The sequence below is a fragment of the Danio rerio genome, chromosome 1 (assembly GCF_052040795.2).
Source record: "Danio rerio strain M-AB ecotype USA chromosome 1, GRCz13ab, whole genome shotgun sequence".
Taxonomy (NCBI): domain Eukaryota; kingdom Metazoa; phylum Chordata; class Actinopteri; order Cypriniformes; family Danionidae; genus Danio; species Danio rerio.
The window spans coordinates 2,662,501-2,690,111 of record NC_141021.1 but is presented as its reverse complement, the minus strand read 5'-3'; the positions used below and the strand labels follow the sequence as shown (position 1 = coordinate 2,690,111).

The 27,611-nt window shown below is 36.6% G+C and overlaps 1 protein-coding gene and 1 long non-coding RNA gene across 51 annotated transcripts in view; one reads left to right on the top strand and one right to left on the bottom strand.

The window, feature by feature from the left end:
* mbnl2 (muscleblind-like splicing regulator 2) overlaps positions 1–27,611 on the bottom strand; it is a 130,613-nt gene that overhangs the window by 75,598 nt on the left and 27,404 nt on the right. For 44 of the 50 annotated variants that reach the window (NM_001441830.1, NM_001441837.1, NM_001441832.1 and 41 more), the window contains 1 exon segment: positions 25,982–26,644. In NM_001441830.1, the coding sequence (NP_001428759.1) occupies positions 25,982–26,155 (174 nt within the window). In that variant the 5' untranslated portion in view covers positions 26,156–26,644. 50 annotated transcript variants of the gene reach the window in all.
* Positions 17,897–26,412, top strand: LOC147846640 (uncharacterized). Its single transcript, XR_015476102.1, has 3 exons — positions 17,897–20,613; positions 24,798–25,494; positions 25,559–26,412. It is a non-coding gene; the product is annotated as an uncharacterized LOC147846640 (long non-coding RNA).

Below are 27,611 nucleotides of genomic sequence, written 5' to 3'. Positions count from 1 at the left end.
ATTTTAAGCAGTTTAACATTGTTTAAACATTCTAATATGCTGATTTGATAATATTTATAATTATATATGATGAAAAAAGTTGTTTCTTATTGTTGTTATATAATTTATGTTATTAATTTTAAAGAAACAGTATTTATTTTATTTATTTTGTAAGTTTTTTCATAAAAAAATGTATTTACTGTCACTTTTCAATGCATTCTTAACTTCTTTAAAAAATATATACTGTCATCAAACAATTGATGTGATTAATAAATGCTTAAAATAGCATTGTTTACTCTCAAATCAAGCATATAAATCCCAGTAAATAAGACAAACAATTTATATAACTTTAAGAAGGTAGGCATTAACATTAACATTTATTTATTTAGCAGATGCTTTTAGCCAATTTATTTAAATATGTAGCAGAATTGAAATTAACACTAATCAAAAGAAATTGTGTAATGTATTATATACTGTAAAGTATTACATTTAAATTTTATGATATACTTTGTGGGCAACGCAGTGGGTAGCACGTTCGCATCACAGCAAGAATGTCGCTTGATCGAGCCTCAGCTGGGTCAGTTGGCGCTTCTGTGTGGAGTTTGCATGTTCTCCCTGCATTCGCGTGGGTTTCCTCCGGTTGCTCTGGTTTCCCCCACAAGTCCAAACACATGTTGTACAGGTGAATTGGGCATGCTAAAATTGACCGTATGAGCGTGTATTTGAGTGTGTATATGTTTCCCAGTGATGGGTTGTGGCTGGAAGGGCGTGTAAAACAAATGCAGGATAAGTTGGCGGTTGATTCCGCAGTGGTGAACCCAGATTAATAAAGGGACTAAGCCGAAAAGAAAATGAATGAATGAATGTACTTTGTCAAAGACTATAGTACACACAAGACATGTCACTCATATAGTTTTGAACGGGGAAAAGTGCTCAATATGTCAAATGAAGTCCCACCCACTAGTAAAGGAGCCAATCAGTGATCAATATAGACTGATGATTCTCCTTGGGTAGGGGCTCCGACCAGACGTGAGTTTTTGCTGATTTTGTGATTTGAACGTTTAGGAATGAATGAATTTATTTATTTAACAGGGACAATGCACACAAATTACATTAACCTCAAAGAGGAAAGATGCATTGTGCCAGGTTGTAGCAGGATTGCTAATTTCCACCTGCAATCCCTGGACAGGTTAGAATTCAAACAATAATATTGAATTAGTTAAAAAGTCAGTTTAAAACATTCAGGCATAATCACATTTAAACTAAAACACTGACAACTCAAAAACATCTCAACCAGAGTTGATTTGACAAAAACCACCTCCTAGTCAGGCGTGAAAACATCTTATAATTTGTACATGTGATTATTTCTGTTGGGAGAGAATTCCATAGATTTGAGGCTTTTAAATAAAAGAGGATTGACCAAAAGAGGGACAATACATTCTCCTCTTATCATAGAACGTGTCTCTCGCAATGTTTTCTTTGATTTGGAATTATTTTATTTTATTTTTTTACGATGGAGCAGAAAGATTGTGAATAATTTTAAAACAAAACAAATATTGGAATATTTAATAATATTATCAAAACTTAGAAGTGAAACTAAAGAGACAGTTCTTGCTTAAATTTTATTAGTGATTCTTAATATGAAACTTAATCCTAAATTAGGAGAATTCGATGTTTCCCCATTCAAACAGAATACTGACGAGAAGCATTTCAAAGATGGCCACTGAGTGAAATGAACTGCCTTAAAGAGACTTTGACTATGTACACTTTTTGATTTGCACTAATTGCTTTTTTATTCTAGTAGTCCAATAGTTCATTCACAGAATATTATATTAATAAGCAAGTCTTCATTTCAACAGTTTTTATTTTTAATTAAAGGGGTGGTCCACAACGATCTCATATTTTAAACTTTAGTTGATGTGTAATGTAGCTGTGTGAAAATAAACAGCATCTCTGAATGTAAAAAGTTCTAAGTTCAATGCTAAGGGAGACCTTGGTTTTTACAGAGTTAGCTTAGCAAAGCCTACAATGAACGAATTTTGGGGACTACAAAAAAATACTTCCGCCCCCTGTGACATCACAAGTTCGTTTACTGCGCATCCCACACTGCGCATGCAGGTAAGGTCCGTGGCCAGAGGTGCTGTAACGTTATAGCAGAGATGAAGCTAAAAATGCATCTAAACACGGCTGTTTCCACAGAGCTTCGTCTGTTTCTGTATTTGGGCTTCCAAAGGACACGACACAAAGACAGAAGTGCCTTTAGTTCAATATTAATTAACTTCCAGAGAATTATAAAATACTCAGCAAGCATGATTTGACAAAACAGCTCCAGAATCTCTCCCAGTTCAGTGCTGGATTCGGCTAAAATCTCCTCAAAGCAGAAGTTGTGATCTACAAGTAAGTGTTTTTATTTTTTAAAATTGATCATGACATGTACAGTGTCTAGCGTAGCAATGATGTAAACAATGCGAAATGCTGCTTTGCGGGCAAACGATTTAGCTACAAACTCACATTTATCAGCCAAACTCCTGTAAACACACACTCACTCCACCAGCACGATCTCTTATGTGTGTGCGCGACTGCACTGATTGTCTTGGCTTTTTCATGTGTTTCACATCTCAGATAATGAAGTCGCAAAAGATATGTGGATGATTTATATTACTTACACCTGCATATTCCGGATACTCGTGAAAGACGTCATGACGCATAGAGTTAAAAAAACACAGATTAGCTTACCTGACTAGTGGTCGCAGCAGAATAATAAATCAAGGCTCAACAGGTAGCATCTCACATCTTGTGCTTTATTCTTCTGACACGATATATTACAGAAAATAACTTAATCCGAGCATCAGAGAAAAAGAAAGTCCCGCGCTCTTGCGCTTGTTACAGAAAGTTCACACCACACAAACACACACATAGACGCACACACAAACGCTGTTAAAGGAGCCGCACCCCTTTTTCACTCGTTAGTTACAGACACTTGTCAGATGTTATTTTAGAGAGCGGGCGCGAGGTTGACTTCATGTTTACACAGCAGAAAAGCGTGTGCTTTTACGGGCGTGACGTGGAGCCGATCCGCCAATAGCAGCACATTATGTCGATGACCAATCACAGTCACTTAAGGGCGGGCCTTTTAGAGGAACTAGGAAATATGACAGTCGTTTTCATGTTAGCTGAGTAGCTGTGTATAATCAAAGTGAGATATATGAAAAAATTACGCGATTTCCGTCAAGTGAAACATAAGCACACATTGCTTTGCATCTTATAAACACAACCAAGCCTTAAAATTACATTCTGGACCACCCCTTTAATAGAGTAAAGACTGAAGGTGCAAATGCATGGAAGACCACCGAGATGACCTTATGAAGGTGTGATTGCTGCCAGAAACTGCTCTGTTTATTTAAAATGCATCTGTGTGTGTTAGTAATAATTCTTTAGTGGCCGAGACTTCAGCAAACTGAATGAAATGAACGCCCATTAAACAAAGTCTCATTTCTACCAACGTCCTTTATTCCACTGCAAATCCCACAGTATTTTAAACATTTGCTTGATTCCTCCCAAAACACTTGTCGTTATTATAGCCCATTTGTTTTTCTGTCAGAAGAAAATGACTTGAATGAGACGTTTCAAGAGATCTCAAACAACCATTAATGTTGTGTGAAATACACGCTCTATAAATGTCTCTGTGTGTCTTTTAATAGTGAAACGCTCCAACAGTGAAGACCTGAAGGTATCTCTCACATGGGCGTTCAGGTGACAGGGTTGTTTTCCCAGAGGCGCAGGCATTTCTCAGGCGCACCGAGCACAAAACTGACAGATATCTGTGGCTGACAAACTAGCCAATCATGAAGCCTTCAGTTATGACATCATAAAACAACCGCCATACAAGCGTGAAGCATATTAAACCATCAATCCAGCAATCAGAGCATGAACTCTATTATGTATTGTGCTAAAGCCCACACACACACACACACACACACACAACACTGGCATTTACTCAGAAATACTGCATTAAACTAATAACCATATTTTCAGAAAAAAAACACATGGCACTTTGATACCGTTGCCAGGGGTTCCCTGAGGTTGCTAAGGTATATGAAGAATAATCAGCTGATGCTCTTTTGTTATGACGAAAATACTGATACAGATTTATTTTGGTTTGTACTGAAATGTTTAGAGTTTTAACCATTAAAATATGTTTTTAAATACACACATAAATATAATAATAATAATAAAACTAATAATAAAAATGGCGTCACGGTGGCGCAGTGGGTAGCACAATCGCCGCACAGCAAGAAGGCGGCTGGTTCTAGCCCCGGCTGGGTCAGTTGTCATTTCTATGTGGAGTTTGCATGTTAACTTCAGGGCAAACTTTCTGTGTTGGTGCTAACCAATAGCTGTGCTGCTGAGCTGTGTCTGTGATGTCACTTGCGTGATGACGTACATCATGCTCTTTCTGATGGCTGAGCACTGACCGTCACTCAGGGACAAATGATACAATGTATGAGATCTCAGAAATATAATAAAATATATATATATATATGAAAATTTATATCGAAATACCGGGAGTGATTTTAAAACTCATATCACCGTTATTGAAAAGAATTCTATCGCGATATTTATTGATATCGAATTATTGTCCAGCCCTAACTACACTGTAAAATTGTTGGGTTCCACACAATTTCTTTATGTTGAACACAAACCAATTAAGTTAACTTACTCTATATATGTATGTATATATGTATATATATACATATATATATATATATGTATATATATTTATATATGTATGTATGTGTGTGTGTGTGTGTGTGTGTGTGTATATATTATTTTACATGGTGGCGCGGTGGCGCAGTTGGTAGCACGATCGCCTCACAGCAAGATCGCTGGTTCGAGCCTCGGCTGGGTCAGTTGGCATTTCTGTGTGGAGTTTGCCTGTTCTCCCCGTGTTGGCATGGGTTTCCTCTGGGTGCTCTGGTTTCCCCCACAACTCTAAACACATGTGGTGAATTGGATATGCAAAAATTGACCGTAATGTACGTGTGTGAATGAATCTGTATGGATGTTTCCCAGTGATGGGTTGCAGCTGGAAGGGCATCCGCTGCACTTAAAAAAAATATATATTTTTTTTGCTCATTCAAACTACTTGAATAAATTGAGCTCAAACAACACAATTCTCCAATCCACATAAATTTGTTAAAAGTGTTAGGTTAACTTTATGTTGGGACAACTTGAATTAAATGTGTGGAAGCCGGCATTTTTTAACAGTGTGTGTAAAACAAATAGTGGATAAGTTGGCGGTTTATTCCGCCGTGGTGACCCCAGATTAATAAAGAGACAAAGCCAAAAAGAAAATGAATGAATGATTATTTTACATATTTAAGCACGTGGCCAGAACATAATAGAATTAAGATTTTTTTAAAAACCCTTAAGAATTGTGTTTTTTCAATTTATTTTAAATAAGCAGCAAGCAGCAAACGTCCTTTTTTAAGTGTCTACTATACTATTAAATGCTACTTTAGCTTTGATAACTGCTTCTATCCCCTGCGATGCACCAAATGTTGAAATTAATCAGTCAATATACAAGTATAAATTAAGAATGAAGGCCTGTTATTTATAATAATTAGTATTTGGCAAAAAATTTAGTATCTAATCAAAAGAAATTGAAACATTAGTGTTATATTCCATATTATATAACATAAACAAATGCTACTTTAGCTTTAAAAAAGGCTCCTTTGCTCTAAAACACACCAAATACACAAGGATAAATTAGGAATAAAGACCTGCTATTTTTTAAGTAATTAGTATTTGGCATAAATTTGAGCATCTAATCAAAAAAATTAACATTAGTGTTTTATTCTGTATTATATTACACCATCAAATGCTACTCTACCGTTTAAAACTACTCCATTCTTTTGAGATGCACCAAATGTTGACATTAGTCAGTCAATATTGATGCACAAGAATAAATGAACCCAATCATCTGTCAAATTGTAATTAGGAGGTCGCAATAGCACTCAATAGCAAGCAGCACAAACCACTAATCAGCAGTGAAGCAAATATGCTGACCTGCGAGTCTGAACATCAATGGATCTTCCTGAGCTTGCGGATGCACCATCCCACGGCACACAAGCTGGAAAACTGCCACTCACGCCGGCTAAACGATATTCACAAAGCGGCCCTCCAATTGGGAGTCCGACAGTAACTTAAAGGTTACAGCCTAATTAGACGAGGCTTCTGATTTCAAAGGCTCTGGGCTCATTAAAGCATCTCGGCCTCCCGACAGCAGCTGCGGCCTCGCGCTCGGTGCGTCCCGTCTCTGACACTACACAGAGGGAACCGCACAATAGGGTCGGATCCCTCAGTGGAGCATTCGCATCCTCAACATGGCCTGTTTCTACACCTCATTACGCTCTCTAAGGCAGGGGAAGTGCTGGAAAATCAATGGTGATTACAGATTTGACTCAATATGACTGGGTCTGTGAGATTTTTTACATACTGTAAAAAATGCAATAGCGTTCCACACAATTATTTCAAGTAGTCCCAACACAAATTAAGTTATCCTAATTACAAATTAAAGTGGATTGAACTGACAACAATTAAGCGGTCTAAAAAAATATGAGGTAAGCACAGTGGCGCGGTGGCTAGCACAATCGCCTCACAGCAAGAAGGTCGCTGGTTTGAGCCCTGGCTGAGTCAGTTGGCATTTCTGTGTGGAGTTTGCATGCTCTCCCTGTGTTGGTGTGGGATTCCTCCGGGTGCTCCGGTTTCCCCCAGAGTCCAAACACATGCGCTATAGAAGAATTGGGTAAGTTAAATAGGCTGTAGTGTACAGGTGTGAATGAGTGTGTATGGATGTTTTCCAGTGATGGGATGAAGCTGGAAGGGCATCCGCTGTTTAAAACATGTGCTGGACTAGTTGGCGGTTCATTCCGCTGTGGCGACCCATGATAAATAAAGGGACTAAGCCGAAAAGAGAATGAATGAATGAAAAAATACGCAAGAATTATTGAATCAGCTCATTTTAAACAAGTAGTTTGAACCAGCAGCAAGCATTTTTTTTTTTAGAGTAACGTTGTTTGTCATGTGTTGAGTTTTTAATGTATGGCTGATTACAGCGTTATGGATGTGACATTTGCAGTAAAAATTCAAATCATAAATTCGCATAGAAAGTATACGTTAACATTATATTGAACATCTGTTTATATTTTCCAAAACAACTAACCACAGAGTTATGGGATCAAAAAAATTCAATCTGTGTACATTTTTATACTTTAAATGAGGAAAATAAACAAGCGTTATGGATGTGACAAAAAAAGTCTGCGAGTTTACAGTATACAACATATTTCGTAGAAATTCTGTAAAAAAAAACGCACAAGCCAAAATAAATAATGCTCAACAAAAGCATAAGAGTTGGCTCTTTATAGAACAAAACTGACTGATTTTATTTTATTTTGACATTTTTGCATTTTTGAGGGAGAAGCTTTGTTATGGATGTGACACTTTTTCGTTATGGATGTGACGGATGTGAAATTGCCATTTGTTTGACTTTGGTAAATCAAATATAATAGTTTGAAAACACTGACAGAGACATTTTTAAGTATTTTTAAAGTACTGTAAAACACTTGCCTGCGCAAAAAATGTAGAAACGGTTTCGCTATTTTGGTGAAAACATTTTTCTTTTCATGGCAAGGTTGACATTTTCATGGAATTGCTCGTATACAGAAATGTACAATTCTGTCACAAAAGTCAATTCTGCTTAATGCGTTGTGCCTTATGTGAATATCCCTAACTTTGAATAGTAATTTGGAGATTCAGCTTTATTGTTTTGAAGTAATTATCCTTTGTATGTAATTATTATGTACTTATGCTAAGTAGGGTTAGGTCGATAGACGATGCCATCATCCATCACCGACGGCAGATAGACATCACAATGCTGAGACAGCATCGCAATCCTCCACCCTGCCCTCGTCGCAGCAGTCGAAAAATACACACTGAGTCACTTGTTTACACTAATATGTCTTAAATATGTTTTAAAATGGCATTTTAGGATGAAAACGACCTACGTCCACACTGTGTGTTACCTAGCATTTCTGAAAAGCTCTCCTTCCACACCACTGAAAACGCACATCACATGACCACACACACACACACACACACACACACACACACACACACACATTCTGGTATGCGCTTCAGCAGTATATGCGCAGGTCTGAGCTCCAGGCAGTCAGCGGGTCCTTTAAGCAAAAAACCCCAAAGAGTAGTTCATGTCGGACAGTTTATCATCAAGTATGTACTGCTGGATCGCGTATCACTATAGTTCATATATAATTCACCACGTCTCCATCTAACGACTCATCTGTTTTTTCTATCAGGTATCGCGTCACAGCATCAGTGCACTGCTTTAATCTTTCACTTTCCTGCTTGTACTTAGTCATTTTAGTGAAAACCTCAGACACAGTTGGTTGGTTCCTGTTGGTTGTGCAGCTTTTTTACCAACCAAGTTTGTCGACGCCATTATAACCACACAGATCACTCTGTCTATTTATGCCAGAGGCTCGCACAAAAACTTATTTATAGCTGGTAAATTGTGTGTAACTTATGTTTAATTATTTATGATTTGATTACTTATAGGTAAAACAAAGACCATGTGGGTCAGGTAGTTGAAATGGTAGGCTACAAATAATTTATTTGTTATAAATTCATTAATTATTCATAATTATTCATTCACTTCCTCCTACAATGATGATGAATCGTCCATCGCAATGTTTCACATTAGACATCGTACAATGTCAAATTGGTCGACATCGCCCAGCCCTAATGCTAAGATATCTCTCCAAGTCAGCGCAATAGCCTAGTGGTTAGCACACCGACATATGTAGCAATAGGGCGTCGCGAGTTCGAGTCCCGGCTCGACGACATTTCCCTAACCTACCCCCTGTCTCTCTCTTCCTATCTAAAATCTGTCCTATCTTATAAAAAAGGCCAAAAAAAAAGAAAAAAAAAGAAAAGAAAAAAGATATCTCTCCAAATACTTGTTTTAAAATAAATTTATGTACCAAATTTATGATAGGGTTTTCACTACTGACATAAAAGCAGATGGAAAAAAGGGATTTTAGATTTCTTTTTGCTCAAGTTCATGTCGACTTTTTATAATATTATTGGGGCTATGCAAATATTTTATGAAAATAATTTAAATGTCTGTTGTTTGATTTTAGGTAATTACACTTTGCACATATTTTCTAAAATACCTTGTTTGTATTATTATATAACTGTTCACTTTTGACCAGAAATATTTGCCCAGAAAAGCCTGATGATTCCTTTGTTTGTCTAAAAGTCTAAAAATGTTTTTGCCTGTTCTTGGAAAATGGGGGATCTCCTGGGATTGTTTTGAAGATGAAAGGGGTGTTTATCCTGGAAACCCTTGATCTCGACTTCTTTTCTTTTCATTTTTTTTAACAGAACTGGAATTTTCCAGGTCTATTACGGCTCTAGATTATAGTATAAAGTCAGGATTTTAATTTATTTTTAAACATCTGATATCTTACTTAATAAAAACAATCAACAAAAGTTTAAACAATTTTATTTAGTAATTCTGATGGGGTCTTTTTGTATTTTTATTTTTTTTTGTGTGTGTGTGTGTGGGGGGGCGGGCTGGGGCTCATTTTCTTTTTGGCTTAGTCCCATCAGTCCTTAATCAGGGGTTGCCACAGGGGGATGAACCGCCAACTTATCCAGCATATGTTTTACGCAGCGGATGCACTTCCAGCTTCAACCCATGACTGGGAAACATCCATACACACTCATTCACACACATACACTACGGCCAATTAAGCTTACCCAATTCCACTATAGCGCATGTGCTTGGACTGTGGGGGAAAACGGAGCACCTGGAGCAAACCCATGCTATCATGGGGAGAACATGCAAACTCCACACAGAAATGCCAACTGGCCCGGGTGGGAATCAAAGAAGCGACCTTCTTGCTACGAGTCGACAGTTCTAACCACTGTGCTGCCAATATTTGCAAATTTATACTGCAAATTAGATTTAACATATTAACAAATGTCTTAAATATCCTGCTTTATATTACTTGCAAACAGATCACATTGGACTTCATACAAAAAAAACAACTGTAATGCTTTAAATGGTAAACAACTGGCTTAACTGCTAAACAATTCAGCTTAATTTTATAAAGAATTTAAACTATTTTTAAGCTATTTCATTTTAGTTTTGTTGAGAATAATCAATCATAAATTAAGTTGAGTCATTAACTTGAATAGGAATTATTTATTTATAAGACAAAATCTCATCTTCTTGCTGAAATCTCCTTGACAAAAACAAAAGCAGTGCTCGCACCAAGCAAACAAGGTAGCGTGTTATTAGAAACAGTCCCGTATCCACTTGATGGAATGTTGACACAGTAGCCAAGAGCCGCTGCGAGGTCTGTTTCTAATATCCAGATATTCCACAACAGCTCCCGACTCCACACGGACAGGAATGTGGAAGAAAAGAGCGCAGGTGCAGCACAGCTTTAACCAACAGCAGCTGACTGAGAAAGCATCAAGCTGCGCTGACCGTCAACACACGGCTACTGCTTCAGAGTGATAGATAAGATTCTGACGGTATGATAACATTAGATAAAAGTCTCACGTATTGCTGTTCAAAATAGGGAAAATCTGACATTGGGATATTTAGTTTTTCTATGATATACATTACAATACGAATACAATTTAAGTGATGATAGATTGACTGGGATGATTCTGCAGTGGATCTGCATCTGCATACAATACACAAGTATAAAAAAATACAACAAAGAAAAAGAAATAAAACAGTGTGTTGTGTTTTTCTGAGAAGTCGTAAAGTATGGACGAATTACCGGTTTGTAAACATTCAGGATGTGTGCACAGTGAGGTTGCAGAAAATCCGGGAGAGCTAGCATCTACAGCAAGGCAATGACATCTGATGCGGTACAGAGTTTGTTGTTGTCTTAGAAATAAGTTATATTGATTACATATTATATATATATTTTACATAATGCTTTCAGCATATTATAACCGCTTGTCACTCAGTGATAGGCACAGTGATTCGGCAAAATTAACGTTAAAGTGAGCGGTGTTCGTCATGACAGGTTCATTTGCGATAGCTCCCTCCCAATGGATATGGGATAAGACAAAATAGCCAAGCATTTCAGCATCTCATTGAAGCTCCAAGTGTTTTAACAATAGAGAAGTTAAAGGCCTACAAGTCTTTGGATGCCAGGGTTCGGGGAAGGAGGAGGGCGGGTCGGCCGATTGGCCGGTCGCGCAGTCAATCATCCGGTCAGTCGGACATCGGCTTCCGGTGGGTTCACACGAGAACAGCGCGGGCACGAACCGCACTCGTGAGAGGCGTCTGAGGTGCGAAAAAGCGCACAACAGGGGCCTCTCGCGGATTCGCGAAAACAAAAACTGCAGCCGTACGTACCCGCCGGGACGTATACCGCAGTCTCCAGAAACGTCTGCGGGACTACGTTTTCACAATGAGCCCGGGTTGCATATAACATAAATCGACTAATTAGCACCGTTTTCAAGGCAGATATTCAAGTGCAACCAATCATTTTAAACATAGACATGGTGAACCGTTTAAAGAAATGAAAATGTTAGGTTCTGAGAACTTACAATATTAATTAAACCTTTTTTTTGCTGCCTAATGAGTGAGATAAACACCTGTTTTGATGCCAAAACTTGGTATTTTAAGTAATGTCATGTAATATTAGCTTAATATCTTTAGAAATACCAACAGCTGGGTTTACAGTGCATGCCTAGTCACGAGCGCATGCAGATCCCGCATCCCGACCCCCACGGCAGGGCAAAAGTGAAGTCACATGGAGCAAATGCAGGGCGACGTGTCGGAGGCCCCGGTCAGGAATGAGAGGCTTGCAGATCTCATCAAAGTCAGATCCAGCCGTGGCCCGACGTTCAGCTCCAGTCAGCAGTTTATTGTTTTGTGAATGACCAGGGGGGATTGACACCCTACCGTGAGGACACATTCCCTCGCATGTTTGCTCTGCTGAGGGTGCGGCTCACTTCGCTAGATTCAACTGGGGAAAAATGCGCAAAAAAAGCTCATTTCGATTGAGGTGAGACGACTGAGACTGACTGGAAGATCTTAAAACATACATTAAAATAAAGTTCCATCAGTTCATTTGTTTACTAACATGAACAAACAATCTTGTACAGTGTTTATTCAGCTTTGTTGTCATTGTTAGTACTTGTTTACTCACAGTGCATTAACCTAATGTTAACTAGCACACCTTTGGATCTTAATAATGCATTAGTAAATGATGAACTATGATTAATAAATGCTGCATGAATATTGTTAATCCTTGGATCATGTTAGTAAATATATTAACACTAACTAATGGAAAGCTTGCTGGCATACTAAAGTAAATGAAATGTAATGTGAAAATGAAATCATTAATAAAAATCCAGTTTAAAAAGTTCTGTTTTATTAATAAATTATTTGCACTTTATTATTAATTGTTATAATAAATAAAGCTTTGTGTTGAACAAAATTAAATTTCAAATATTATAAATCAATAAAAACATATTAGAAACATTATTATATATTAGATTTTGAAGTGGCAAAAAAGTAGATTTAGCAAAGCTATGCTGAATTATTTAAAAACATTTGTCTTTTAATTAAGTTATTAGTATTTTGACAATTAGTTGTAGTGGTATTTTTGTATCAGTTAACTAATAATAATTATAAACTCAATAATATTGAAAATAGATATGTTTCTTCGTTTGCATAATACATATATTAATTCTCATTTATTCTTTTTTATTATTACATTTTATGTTATCATGTTATATTATTAATATTTATTAGAATTTAATGCTTTTGTGAATGCTAATTATAGTTTTTATATTTTATTAAAAAATTGAAAAGTCATTAATTAAAAACAACAGGATAAATGCAAATAGCAGTTAACATAAAAATTGACTTTATGTTGCATTATAAATCAATGTAATACATACTTTATGTGCCTGAATTATAACATTATGTCATTAAAACACAAAAACAAATAAAAGCAAATGATAATAAAAAAATAAATAAATATATATATATATATATATATATATATATATATATATATATATATATATACATACATACATATATATATATATATATATATATATATATATATGTATATATATATATATATATATATATATATATATATATATATATATATATATATATATATATATATACATACATATATACATTTTAAAAACCTATTAAGAACAACATAAAAAGTCAAATAAAAACAATTTTTTACACAAATATTTTACAAACTTTTTTTCTACCTACAATTTTTCTATTTTATTTAAAAAAGAGAAAAGCCAATATCTATTTAAAAACAACAGGACAATCATAAATGTAAATAGCAATGAACAAAACACTGCATTTATGTTGTATTATAAATCAATTTAAAACATACTTTATGTTCCTGATCCATATTATGTTCCTGAAAGCTAATATTATGCCATTGAAACACAAAAAAATAAGCTAATGCTAAAAACGCTAAATAATAATAATAATAATAATAATAATAATAATAATAATAATAATAATCATAATTTTCCCATAGATAGGCTGCGGCTGGAAGGGCATCCGCTTTATAAAAACGTGCTGGATAAGTTGGCGGTTCATTCCACTGGGGCAATCCCGGATTAATAAAGGGATTAAGCCGAAAAGAAAATGAATGAATGAATGAATGAATAATAATCATAATTATTAGAAATGCACTTTATATTAAATTACATTACATTACATTACATTATATTATATTAAACTGTTACATGAAAACCAAAGAGATTTTTTAGGGAAATCCATAAACTTGTGCTTTCAGATCATGCACCAGACATGTCACCATCACTGCATATCAGTCAGAGGCAAACTGTTGACTCTGGCTAAGCTCTGGCCAGTGTGTGTTTAGCCGACATGTGAGCTGTTATTAGGACATTCGTGCCTGAACTGACGACTGTAACCGATGCAAGCACAGACATCACTGGAGAAGCAGAAACAACACCAACAAACAACAACAGCCTATTCAGTGTCAGGCTCAGCATCACATGACACACGGGCATTTGTACATCATCTAGAAGAGCAGAGCGTCTCTTTCTTTCTTTCCATCCCCCACAATCCACGGCGCTTCCTGCCGCTCTGTCAATAGAGTCAACCAGCTGCACTTCAACCCACTTCTGACTAACTAGGTTAGAGAGGAACACTGCACCATACAGTAGATGGTCAGAGCTCTGGGAAACTGAGCTCACAGTGTGAAAGTTCATTCCTTAAAAACAAAACTGATTAAAGCTACACAGGATGAGAAGGGTATTAGTGTTGTCAAAAATATAGATTTATAGTTAAATATTAATACTGAAATATTTTATTTGTATTGCTATTGAACAAGACTGTACATAGTAGAGCTGTCACGATGCTGGAATTCAGTACCAATCAATACTGAAGTTTTAAAACATCCGTTTCCAGCTAACATTTGAGCAAGTTTTTAAACAGTGCTTATTTGTTACTGTGTTTACTTGCTCAACAGAAATGACAGTGATTGGCCGTGAAGGTGTTCAGTTCACCAAACTCACCACTGTTTACTGTGCAACCAAAGATACAGGGACACTGGCGCGTTTTAAAGTCATGTAGGTCAGCTGGTTTGTCTATAAGCTGACATACGAATGATTCGCTGATGAATCGCTGGTTTTAAAACATAGTATATAATACAGAATAATATAAAACACTAACTGTCTTACATTTCTTACTGTCCCACTATCACCTCAAAATAAAATAAAATGAAAGCAAATAAAATATATGTATTAATAAAATATAAGTTTATCCTCTGAAAATGTAAAAATAAATGGATATCGAAATATTTAAAAAATTTCAAACAATCTTTATTTTGGTTAGTATCGATATTGTTTACTCTCTTTCTCTTTTCTCACCAGAAGAAAGATGAATAATTTATTCATTCATTCATTTTCTTTTTGGCTTACTCTCTTTGTTAATCTGGGGTCGCCACAGAGGAATGAACCTCCAACTTAGCCAGCATATGTTTTACGCAGCGGATGCCCTTCCAGCTGCAACCCATCACTAGGAACCCTCCATGCACACTTGTTCACATACATAGACAACAGACAATTTAGCCTACCCAATTCACCTGTACCACGTCTTTAGACTTGTGGGGGGAAACCGGAGCACCCAGAGGAAACCCACGCCAACACAGAGAGAACATGCAAACTCCACACAGAAATGCCAACTGACATAGTCGAGGCTCAAACCAGCAACCTTCTTACTGGATAATTAACTAATAATAATGATATTACGATTTTAACAATAAAAATAAAATAAGATTGCACTAATTTAGTGTTTTTTACTTAAGGACTGCTGATGTATCCGGTATAACAGTTTTATGGTGGTGGTCTAGTTATTTAGTTTCCTTTTTAATTTATTTGCTTAATTTTAAAGTTGCAGAATTTGTTTCCTACAGTCTCGAAAATGGTATCGAAGTTAGAAACATTCCCAGTGATGGAATGAGCATCCGCTGCGTAAAACATATGCTGGATAAGTTGGCGGTTCATTCCGCTGTGGCGACCCCAGATTAATAAAGGCACTAAGCCGAAAAGAAAATGAATGAATAAATGGCCCAAAACATGAATAAAATGTGTGTAGTGTATTATGAAGATTTGATTATTTCATTCATATTATTTATCGTCTGTTTTGGTCACAGAAATATCGGTGTGTTTTAGAAATGCAAAAACCTTTTAAAATTGTTTATAAATACCCTATAATATGTGTACATTGTGATCAGTCTGTTTATTACCTGTTTATTTTATCATTATATAAATATATGATGTAAAAGCATGGCTAATAAAAGAGCATTTTTCTGTGAAAATGTTTTAACGAAAGATCGTTATCACAATACTCAACATTCATTTATTCATTTTCCTTCAGCTTAGTCCCCTATTTACCTGAGGTCACTACACTGGAATGAACCGCAAACTATTCCAGCATATGTTTAACACAGCGGATGCCCTTCCACCGGCAACCCAGTACTGGGAAACACCCATACACACTTACATCACATACACACTCATACACTACGGACAATTTAGTCCATCCAATTCCCATATAGCGCATGTGTTTGGACTGGGGGGGAAACTGGAGCACCCGGAGGAAACCCACACCAACACGGGGAGAACATGCAAACTCCATGCAGAAATGCCAACTGACCCGGCCGAGACTCAAACCAGCAACCTTCTAGCTGTGAGGTGACAGTGCTAACTTCTGAGCCACCGTGCCGCTATGCAAAACTAAACAAAAACACCTCAAATTTTTCCAGTATCATGCAACCCTAATGCTTACTTCACACAACATTCATTTGTCTGCACAATATACAACGTGTGTGATGTAACCTTAAATGCAAAAGATCCACAATCCTGAATCCCAGCAACAAAACAGTTTGTACCCTAGCAACTTTTAATGGTGTTTCACAAGTCCCTGAAACTGATTTGTCGAACGTGTTAGAATGTCGTGGCCTTGAATATGAAGTCACGCTGCGGTCAAGCAGGAAATTCGCTGTGCTGTACGTCTATAATAATGGAAAATGTAGTTAACACTGGTGAACTGCAGGCCGGTTGCTTCTCTTTGTGCTGGTGTGGACAGGACACGCAGCACATTGCAGCACACCTGCATTTTAAAAGGACAAACAGCAGAATCTCACGGCCGCTGTGCAACTGCTGAGGGCAGCAGGACGGCATCACAATGAAACAGTGAACGGTACAAATGAGCCCACTGACCAGATTCATTATCTGTTAATGCAGAGCACATGGCTGATTGGAAAACAACTCGGCCTTTTGTGCATCTTCACAAGGTCAGCGCAGTCGGAGGAATCCACGAGTCTCCGCAGCACCTCCGGCTGCTCCAGAAGAGGAAAATCTGATGAACCGTCGAATCCCAGGGGCCAAAGACAAGACACCAGCTCAATGGGCCCCTGTGTTAAGGACGGAAATAATGCAGCAGAACGCAATCTTCAAGATGCATATATGCTGTTCTACACTGACAAAAATGATTCATTGGGCTTTTTTTTAAGGTATAAGAGGTTGCAAACCATTTATATCAGCTGAATTTGAACATACACATTAAATTTAGTAATGTTCAACTTAATTTGTTTGTGTAAATTCAGCCCATATCAATTGTTTGCAACCACTTACCTTAAAACAATGTAGTAAATCAGATGCAGGGCTCAACAATAAGGACTGCCCGATGGCCCGGGGCCAGCATGAGAGATGTTCGGGACAGTAGAGAGAATCGTTACTGGCCCGATCAGGCCAGTGGTGCCTTGTCATCAAATTTTTATTTGCCTGCTACTGTCAATTGTGTGCAAATACAGTCTTAGAACCGAGAACAACAATTTGTGCTTTTAAGTCTCAGAATGCTACGTTTTCTGTAAAGTCGTAAACCCCATATTGCTTTTTGGTTCCTTTTATCTGATTGGTTGTTGTGAGCACGTTATTTTTTTCCACAACCTGGTAAAAACCAGAACAGTGAAGAGACGGCAACATCAAATGATGAAGCTAAAAGAAAACGTCCGTTTCCAACGTTGTGGAAAAAGATGTTTACATGGGTACAACACAACGAAAAAAATGAAGTGATGTTTTGCATAGTTTTCCATCACTTTTAAGTCAGCCACTTTTTGTTTAGCAATAAAATACCAGCACATTTTCCATACTGCTGTATTTTACTGCTAAATATTTTAACATTTTAAAAAATATTTAAATTCTAGATTCAAAGACATTATTTTTGACACATTATTTAAAATATGTGGCTAAAAAAATAGCTATTTATTTATTTATTTTTAATTAATTAATTGATTTATTTTGTTGGGGCCAGTGAAAATTTTGGCAGGGCCAGTAAAAATCTGAACTGCTGGTCCAGTCGGGCCAGTAGAAAATGTCCTTAGCGTTGAACCCTGAGATGAATCTTTTTTTTCGGTGTAGAGGTTGTGTGTGTGAAGTCAATGCTACAGGATTTTTTGGGATTTTTTTCTTAATTCAATTAGGCCTGTCACAATAATCAATATTTCAACACATCGTGCATTACTTTAAGATGACCTCAGTATGTTTTCAGCGTTGCAATACACATTTACAAGTTCATAAATAACGTTAAAGCCATTTTAAAAATAATTTTTTCACCTTAATTGGACAGGACAGTCGAGAGCCATGACAGGAAAGTGGGAGAAGCAAGAAGAGGAGAAGGATCAGCATAGGACCTCAAGATGGAAATCGAACTCCGTGAGCACCAGAGTGCATTTGTCAATGCACTAACCACCACGCAACTGGTGCCGACACATTAAAGACATTTTAAAATGACATTTACATTCTACCTCACTGATGTCAAAGTTTATAATTGGACCCATTTACCTAATAGGACATTTAGTAGTATATATAATAGGACAGGGGTTCTCAACTGGTTTGGCCATGAGACCCACATTTTTACATGGTCATCAAGCCGCAACCCAAATTTTTAGGAACTATAATATAATGTCAGGAATTATAATTAATTTGTATTTATTTGTTAACACACAAGTACTGACAGATACATCATAAGAAAGACTTACAAATAAACAATATTTTATTGCTGTCATTTAACAAAATGTATGCACTTTTGTGATGCCCTCAGCTCTTGGAGTCGTCTTTGAAAATGGTCCACCAGTTTGTCCTTGCAACTGGGATGTTTGGTTTCTAAATGTTGTCTTAGTTTTGAAGGTTTCATGCTTTCATATGACACACTGAGGCCTTTTTTGTCATCAATATATATAAATCCATACTTTACATTTTCAGGGTTGCACTTGCGCTTCGATATATTTCTTGCTTTAATGAAATTAAATTTCACATGTCAAACGGTATGTTTGTCGTGTGCGCATTTCAAAATAAAAGTCCAGTATAAGCAAAATATAAGTTTAAATCTAAACTTTTGTTGTTTTATTGACCACACACTCTGCGACCCACTGAAAATGTTCCTGCGACCCACTTTTGGGTCCCGACCCACCAGTTGAGAAACACAGTAATAGGACATTTACCTTTTTTACATCCACCCAGACAGGGGTATGAATACTTTAGGGCTTGACTGTATGTATAGACCATTTTGAGAGAGGTAAACAATAACAATGTTCCTAAAGTATTTACTGTTTTACATTTTAATATTCGAGAGCTTCCCTCCAAATATTGCTAAATAATGTTATGATAGCTGTTTTAATGTTTAGTCATGACTGATTTGCCGCTTGTTATAGTTATGAAAAAGTTTGACAACAAGCAAGACACATTCATGGGTCAATGACATCTCCATATTGAAATAGTCTACACATATTCTTTTATATTAGTGTAAAACACACTGATCCCAACCACTTTTACACTGAGAAAATAAGAACAATATCTTTAGAAAAGACCATAAAGAGAGTAAGAGTACAGATTTAATTCACTCTTAACATAAATATGATATCAACCACCAAGAAAAACCCTGTGATGCACAATATGGTTTGGATGACTGCAAACAAGACTCAGAAATGGATTGTAACTGGAGGCAGTTGTTAAGGCATTAGACAGCCGTCATCTCTGACAGACCCGGACTGCCATAACAGGCTGTAAGTCAATGGCAAATTACAGTAATTCACTAGATCTCTGACTCCTGTAAACCTCACCATTGAATAAGAGACGACTCACACACACACACACACACACACACACACACACACAAATGTTTTTCAGGCTGATGTTGCCAAAATAAATTCAACTTTTGCCCTGCAACCCAAAAGCCTGAGCACGCACGACCACGGGTTAATATGATTGCAGAGGCTTTGGCTCATTTAAAAGCAGACAGAAAACAATACAAGTTAGAGCGCTTTAGTTAAATCCTTTTAAACTGTCACGTATCAGCTTTAGGCCTGAACTAAACTCACAAAATGCTGGCACAATCACCCAAAAGCACATAATTCAATGCGTCTCTTCAATTTAATGCATGTTTTAATAAATTTTTAACATTATAAAATCCTACATCTTCAAATTGACCTTATTAAAAGCAGCACTTTGTACTAGTATGAACACTAAATATTGATTTAGTGCAGTATTACTGAATTCACTTGAGCTGACAAATGAGCAAACAAATATGTTTTAATTCATGAAAAATATAGCTGAAAGCAAATGATGAAAAGAATCAGAAATTTATTGAACATTTGTTGACATTTGTAAACATTTTGTTGGAAAATTTTGTTAGAATATTTCAGAATATCTACCCAAACTGGTAATACTTTATTTTAAGGGTCCAAAATAATGCATAAATTGATGGTTAATTTGTTCACAATTAAGCATTGGTTAGGAAAGAAAACACTAGTAATTAATGGTTACCTTAACATGTTTAGGGTCCCAAATTATGCATTAGTTAAGCTAAACTTGTGGATCAAGATTAACTTATTCAGAATTATGCATCAGTTAAGCATGAGCAAAGACATAATTCATGATTATTCATTCATTCATTTTCTTTTTGGCTTAGTTCCTTCATTAATTTGGGGTCGCCACAGTGTAATGAACCGCCAACTTATCCAGCATGTTTTATGCAGCGGATGCCTTTCCAGCCGCAACCCATCTCTGGGAAACATCCACACACACTCATTCGCACTCATACACTACGGACAATTTAGCCTACCCAATTTACCTGTACCGCGTGTTTTTGGACTGTGGGGGAAACCAGAGCACCCGGAGGAAACCCACGCGAACGCAGGGAGAACATGCAAACTCCACACAGAAACACCAACTAAGCCGAGGCTCAAACCAGCGACCTTATTGCTGTGAGGCGACAGCACTACCTACTGCGCCACTGCGTCGCCACCTTAAAATGTTCGTTAACCATTATTTACTAGTATTTTTGTTCTTAACTAATGCTTAATTGTGGACAAATTAATTAATGCATTATTTTATTTAACTAATGCATTATTTTGGACTCTTAAAATATAGTGTTACCAAAAAAACTGAATGAACAAATGAGTGTACAACAACATTTTAATTCATACAAATATACAGCAGTCAACATTCAAAGTGAATCAAAAATGGTCAATAGTTTTAGATGAAAGGTGATGATTCAATTCAATTGTTGACTACTATGCATCTGAAAGTAAATAAAATGCAATGAATTAGAGACTAAAAAAGAATCAGAGACAACACTAAAAAGAAAGATCACTTATTATAATGCAACGTTCAAAACATCAGTTCTATGCAAACTCTACATGCTCGCTCATGGGTTGACTGTATTGATATCCCCCTCATGCCTTGTGGCCTGAAGCGCTCGTAACACAATCCTCTGACACTGACCTACACCGTGACCTTGCCTAATTTGTGTGATAAACGGCAGAGAGCATGTAAGCTGTTGATGATTCGTTGTTTTTTTTGAAGGCCGGGACTGCAGCACACAAGGTAAATAGCATCTTAAGTCTATTATTCCCGTGAGAGATGGGACCTGCTCCAGTTTTACTGCGCATTTGTCAATGTCATCGGCGCAGTGTTTCCACTGCATTAAAACATGCTAGATGCCGTACCGCTCGCCTCATGACCATCTGTGTTTAGGCGTTACGTGACCCAGATTAAACTAGAAGATCACTCTGAGATCACTTTGAAAGAAACTGATGAAGACACCAATAATTAATTCATAATTAAAGTTATATATAATCATATTATTCATTACAATATTCATCATTTACAAAAAGCGATGCCTGTCTGTGCAAAACTCACTCATTAAAGAGTGTGGCTAAGATGATAATGTCAATTATTAAATTAAAAATGCTCAATTTTGCAGAAATACAACAAAAGCGTTTCTCATTTTTACTTGGTTTAAATTGTACTAACATTGCTAAAACTATGACTGAGATTAAAATGATCAATATATATTTCACTCTACTTCAGGACGCATTAACGCCACTCTGTACATCTACTGGAGGCATTCATAAATATTTCTAGCCAATCTAATAAATGTTAAAGACATGCTCGTTACAAAAACACACAAAATCACACTTCAGCAAATGCACTTGAGTAGCGTATATTTGAGGGCATGCAAAAAGTTTTGTGCACGAACAGGAAATCGGCGTGCAAGCAAAGAGATCCGCATGCTTGTATTACATGAATGCGATCTCGACTTGTAATACTGTGCCCACGACAATAGGTAGTTGATAGATCTGTGTAAAAAAGCTGGAAAAAATCCTAGAGGAAACACTGATGTTTGTATTTATAGACGTTTAGATGAATGTATAGATGTATGTATATATAGATGGATGGTTGGATGGATGGATGGATGGATGAACAGAATGATAAGCACAAAGGATGAATGATAGACCAAAAAGATGAATAGGTTGACAGAATTACATAGGGTTAGACCAATGGATAAATAAATAAAGAACAGACAATATCATTGGATGGATGAATGGATGTACAGATGGATGGATAAACAAAATGAGAAAGAAAGAAAGAAAGAAAGAAAGAAAGAAAGAAAGACGGACAGACAGACTGATGTATAGACAGACAGACTAGGATGGGTGGATGGATGGATGAATAGATAGATAGATAGATAGATAGATAGATAGATAGATAGATAGATAGATAGATAGATAGATAGATAGATAGATAGATAGATAGATAGATAGATAGATAGATAGATAGATAGATAGATAGATAGATAGATAGATAGATACTATTAATATAATCTCAATATTAAAATTATTTTAATACTAAAAATACTGGAGGTCAATGATGGTTGACATCTTGCTTTAATTCTTATATATTATATATTCTTAAAGTTTAAAATATTTTAGCTGGACTAATTAGCATATTATTTTGCTTTACATACTTAAACACATGCATTGAAGCATGCATCTTTAAATTTATCTAATCTAAAAAAATCTTTAAAAAAAAAACAATGGGTGAATGATGAAAAACACCATTACTACATTAGCACCAATAACTAAATGCATCATTAAAAATATGTATCTGACGTATTATTATAGAATTCAGCTGATGTTATATAAAAGATGTGCAAGTGCACAAAACATTAAAATGCACGAAAGTCCAGTTTGAATATAAGTATGAACTGATTCATGCACTAAATCTTGAATGCCATTATGTGCTACTGTAATTTCAAACTAAAATGCTTTTGAAATATATTACATTAATGCTCCCTGTTGTAAACGTCTAATGGTTTTGGGAAACTCAAAGACAGAAAAAAATGACAATTATGTGCAAGTGCATCATCTAGTTTATCGATTGAACCACAAAGCTCACTGTGTTCGTGTTATTGTTTGTTTCGCACATGGTCAAGCCTCTAAAAACAGCACAAGCGTTCATGGAAACCCACCGGCAGGCCGTATAAATGACGGACGTGGCATGGTAATGTTAGATGGAAAGATATAAAACTGCCTGGATGAGAGAGCAGCGCTGCCCTTTCGGTCTCTATAGGTCAGCTTTATTTGAAGTGTGCAGTATGCAGTGTGGCAGAGCTGACACATGCACTCTAATTTGAGAGTGCTGCACTAGGACAAGCTATTTGCCAGCAACACAAAAAGTATCCTCAAAAAATTGTCGACGTTCGCTTGGGCAATTACAGGGTGCAGCAAGTTTGCGAGCCTCATTTACATTATAATTATCAGCTCGAAATTGATCAGCAGTCAAAAATGGTGTTAATGTACTCTTATCTATGTAAAAGAACATTTTATAAAACAAACAGATCCAGATTTGTTTTAATTAATCAATATACTTGGCCAACTAGCTAAACTGCAACATAAACAGCTGTCAGGTACACTCATGAAATATAATATTTAGCATGGCAATCAGAGTTTTAGAGAATATTTAGATTGGATAAACTGTGTTTAAAGATATAAATGCAAATATAATGTACACATGTAGCTGCAATTCCACAGCAATGAGCCATTTGCTTTATTATTATCGTATTTTTGAAATTTTATCATGCACTAAATGTGCTGTTTAATAAAACCAAGAAAAAAAACGTGCAATAGGGAAATTACATCATATAAAACAAATAGTTCTGGCACTAAAATGCATTGCATATTCACCCTGAATGTGATATTGCAGATAAAAAACAGAATGTAGTAAACTGCATCAGAAACAAGTAGTAGATTATTTGGCAATGGAATTGCTGCTTTTACATTATATTATTTGCCTTTTTTTAAATTGTTCTTTGATAAATGCACACTTTTAACCATGATTCTTTATTATATTGCATAACCGACATAACTGAATATCACCATATCACTGGGTGCACAGAAAAATTGTGTAATTTTTTTGTTTTCTTTTCCTGAGTTCATTGAGATGGATTGTTGTTGATTGGATGAATGTCAGCCCGATAAGTAGCTTTACTTATACAAAGAAAAATAAAGACCTGTTTAATAATGAGGGCGATGCAGTGGCGCAGTAGGTAGTGCTGTCGCCTCACAGCAAGAAGGTCGCTGGTTCGAACCTCTGCTCAGTTGGCGTTTCTGTGTGGAGTTTGCATGTTCTCCCTGCGTTCGCGTGGGTTTCCTCCGGGTGCTCCGGTTTCCCCCACAGTCCAAAGACATTCGGTACAGGTGAATTGGGTAGGCAAAATTGTCCATAATGTCTGAGTGTGTGTGCATGTTTTCCAGAGATGGGTTGTGGATGTGCTGGATAAGTTAGTGGTTCATTCCACTGTGGCGACCCCGCATTATTAAAGGGACTAATCCGACAAGAAAATGAATGAATGAATGAATGTTTATAATGATTTAAGACATACAACACAACATTTCAGTGAATTTACCACTTTTTAAGACATTTTAAGACCTCACGGATACCCTGTCTTTTAAATCTGCTAGCATTAAAAACTGATGTTGAAATATATATGGTTATTGTTCAATATGGAACATAATTATTCGAGATTGCATTTTTTGCCATATCGCCCAGCCCTACTTCCGGCTCCTCCATGCCAAGTTGGTGTGTTATTTATAAAACATTGGTGTCTTTTGCTGTAAACTGTTTAATGCAGAGATGCCTAAACTAGAGCCCGCAGGCCAAAGCTGGCCCATGGTAACCTTTGATTTGGCTCACCATGCCATCTGAGAATGGTTTGGAGATTCAAAATTAACGTAACCTTATACTTGTTTGTCTTATTGTTTCGCTACAACAAAGCTATCTGAGCTTAAATAATTCAACATAAATGGTGTAAATTAATTAGATTTAGTTTAAAATGTACATACGATGAATAGAGAACACTGCAGAGACTTTGGTGAGAGAATCAAGGCAAAGGCAGATTCTGCTTGACTAGTGTATTCAGCATTGATCTCCACTGTGTTTTAAATGTGATTGTTTTTTTTATTGCAATACGTTCTAATCAAAAAAGTTAGACTATGTTAGTTAACACCCATGGCAGTTTTAAGGTAAAATAGTTTGGTATTTATCTTTGGTCCACATGGATATCAATGATATTTGGTTTTTGGCCCTTCGTACAAAAAAGTTTGGGCACCCCTGGTTTAATGCAAACAACGGAAGTCATGCAATAGTGTTTTTACCAGTGTATAACCCTGTTATATATATATATATATATATAAACAAAAAATTGTCAAAATAATGTCTATCCTCAACAAAGGATGAAAAGATTGAGTCTAAGCTATTCGAACTCTAATGTAAATATACATGAAACTTATATATTTGTTGACTACCATAATTTTAAAAATACAAATTACCTTGTTTTCTGCTCTAATGGTAAAATCCATCAATCAATGATGTAATGAACCAAGAAAAAAAGGCCACGAAGCAGTGATTTACCCTCATGCATACATACTGCATCATAAATAAAGACGTTTAATTATATAATATACAGAATAGTCCTTTGGGATTAGCTAAAGGAAATCTGCACCAAATAATCTGCCACTCTTACCTTCAGCGAGTCGAAGCAGGCGATCACCCGTCCGTTCTCCACCTGGCAGCTTTTGGGCGGATGTGCGAATTTGCATTCCTCGTCGCTGCGCGAACACGTCCCTCTCTGAAACTGCCGGCACACCTCCAGAGTCAGCCATTTTGTGTCTCGTATCGATGCGATGTTTAAAGCCATAGTTGTGTTGTGAATGTTGTCTGTTGATTTGGGTTGAAATAGTCTGCGCGTTTGTGTGTTGCTGTACTTTTGAGGTTGGTCTCAGTTTGTTTGGCGAGGCCCTTTAAATAGAGATGTCACATTCAGAGCCCCCGTGGCTGTCGCATTGGAGATGCCCGCTATCAGTGAAGCTGTCAATCTCTGCCAAGTTGTTCATCAGTCATTTAGTCCCAGGTGCACAACACTGGCGCGACAATAAGAACATGCTCCAGGTCTCCAAACGTTCTTGAGCCAGACGGTTGCGGATGACTCTATCTGAAGGCAATGGCTTTCCTTGAAACGATATCTAATAATGGAAAGAGCGTGTCAGTTCCTTGTGCTTTGGCAAGTCTAAAGGGAATGGAGATCTTAATGGTGGCCAAGCCAGTGTTGTTTACAGTGTAGGATGGGAACGGTGAGCAGCTTCAAGTAGAAACGTCGTCAGAGAAGGCACTTTCTTCTGTTCGGGATCTGGAAAAGAGGACAGTGGTTTGAGAAAAATGGACGACAAAAGCTTTACATTGCAATATATCCATTTCTAGTTGGGGTGGGAACCACATATTCCGATAATACGATATTATCATGATATTTTGCTCCTGGTAATGATATTTCAAGATATTAGTGGTAAATCACAATTTCAAATGAGAATTTCTGACAACTGAGTGCTTCTTTCAGATTTAATTTGTTTCTAGGATCAATATATTTAACATGACTATATCAAAGATACTTTAAAATCATCTATTATGAAACTGAAAGTAGCCTAGAGTTAGAACAAACATGTTTTGCATAACTAATTACATTTAATAGCATATTAAACCGACAGCGCGTACCTAAAAAGAATAATAGACGGATGTTATTCTGGAAAGCTTTGGTATTAGCTAATCAAAAAGTACTCTAGGATTATATTATGTACGTGTAGTCATTTAACCAAGGCTTTTATCTAAAGAGACTAACTAATGAGGGACATCAGACACGCGTACGTATGGAGCAAATTACTGTATATCATATCACATCAAAGGAATACACCGCACTAACGATTAAATGCAGTGGCACATTGGGTCAGACCCAGAGGCGCAACAGCAGCACCAGAGGAAAAACACCTCCCCTTCCTAAACCATTTAAGACTGACTAACCTGTTGAGTAATGCCAGAGACATTAGCCAATAGAAAACACGCAGGAGCGCAATATTCCTGGCAGCCGTTCAACAGCCAGAAAAGGACTGAAACAGATGCGTATTCCAGACGCAATGCCTTCAGCGATGAGTGCCACAACACCCTCAACCAGATTAAACACTTAGAAAAGATAGCAGCGCGCTATAGACAGAGATAGACATAAAGACATTTATACAGATAGTCAGAGATCCAAAGTAGACGATAGACAGAGAAACAGACAGACAAACAGACAGGTAGACAGACATTTACAAATGTAGACGAGACAG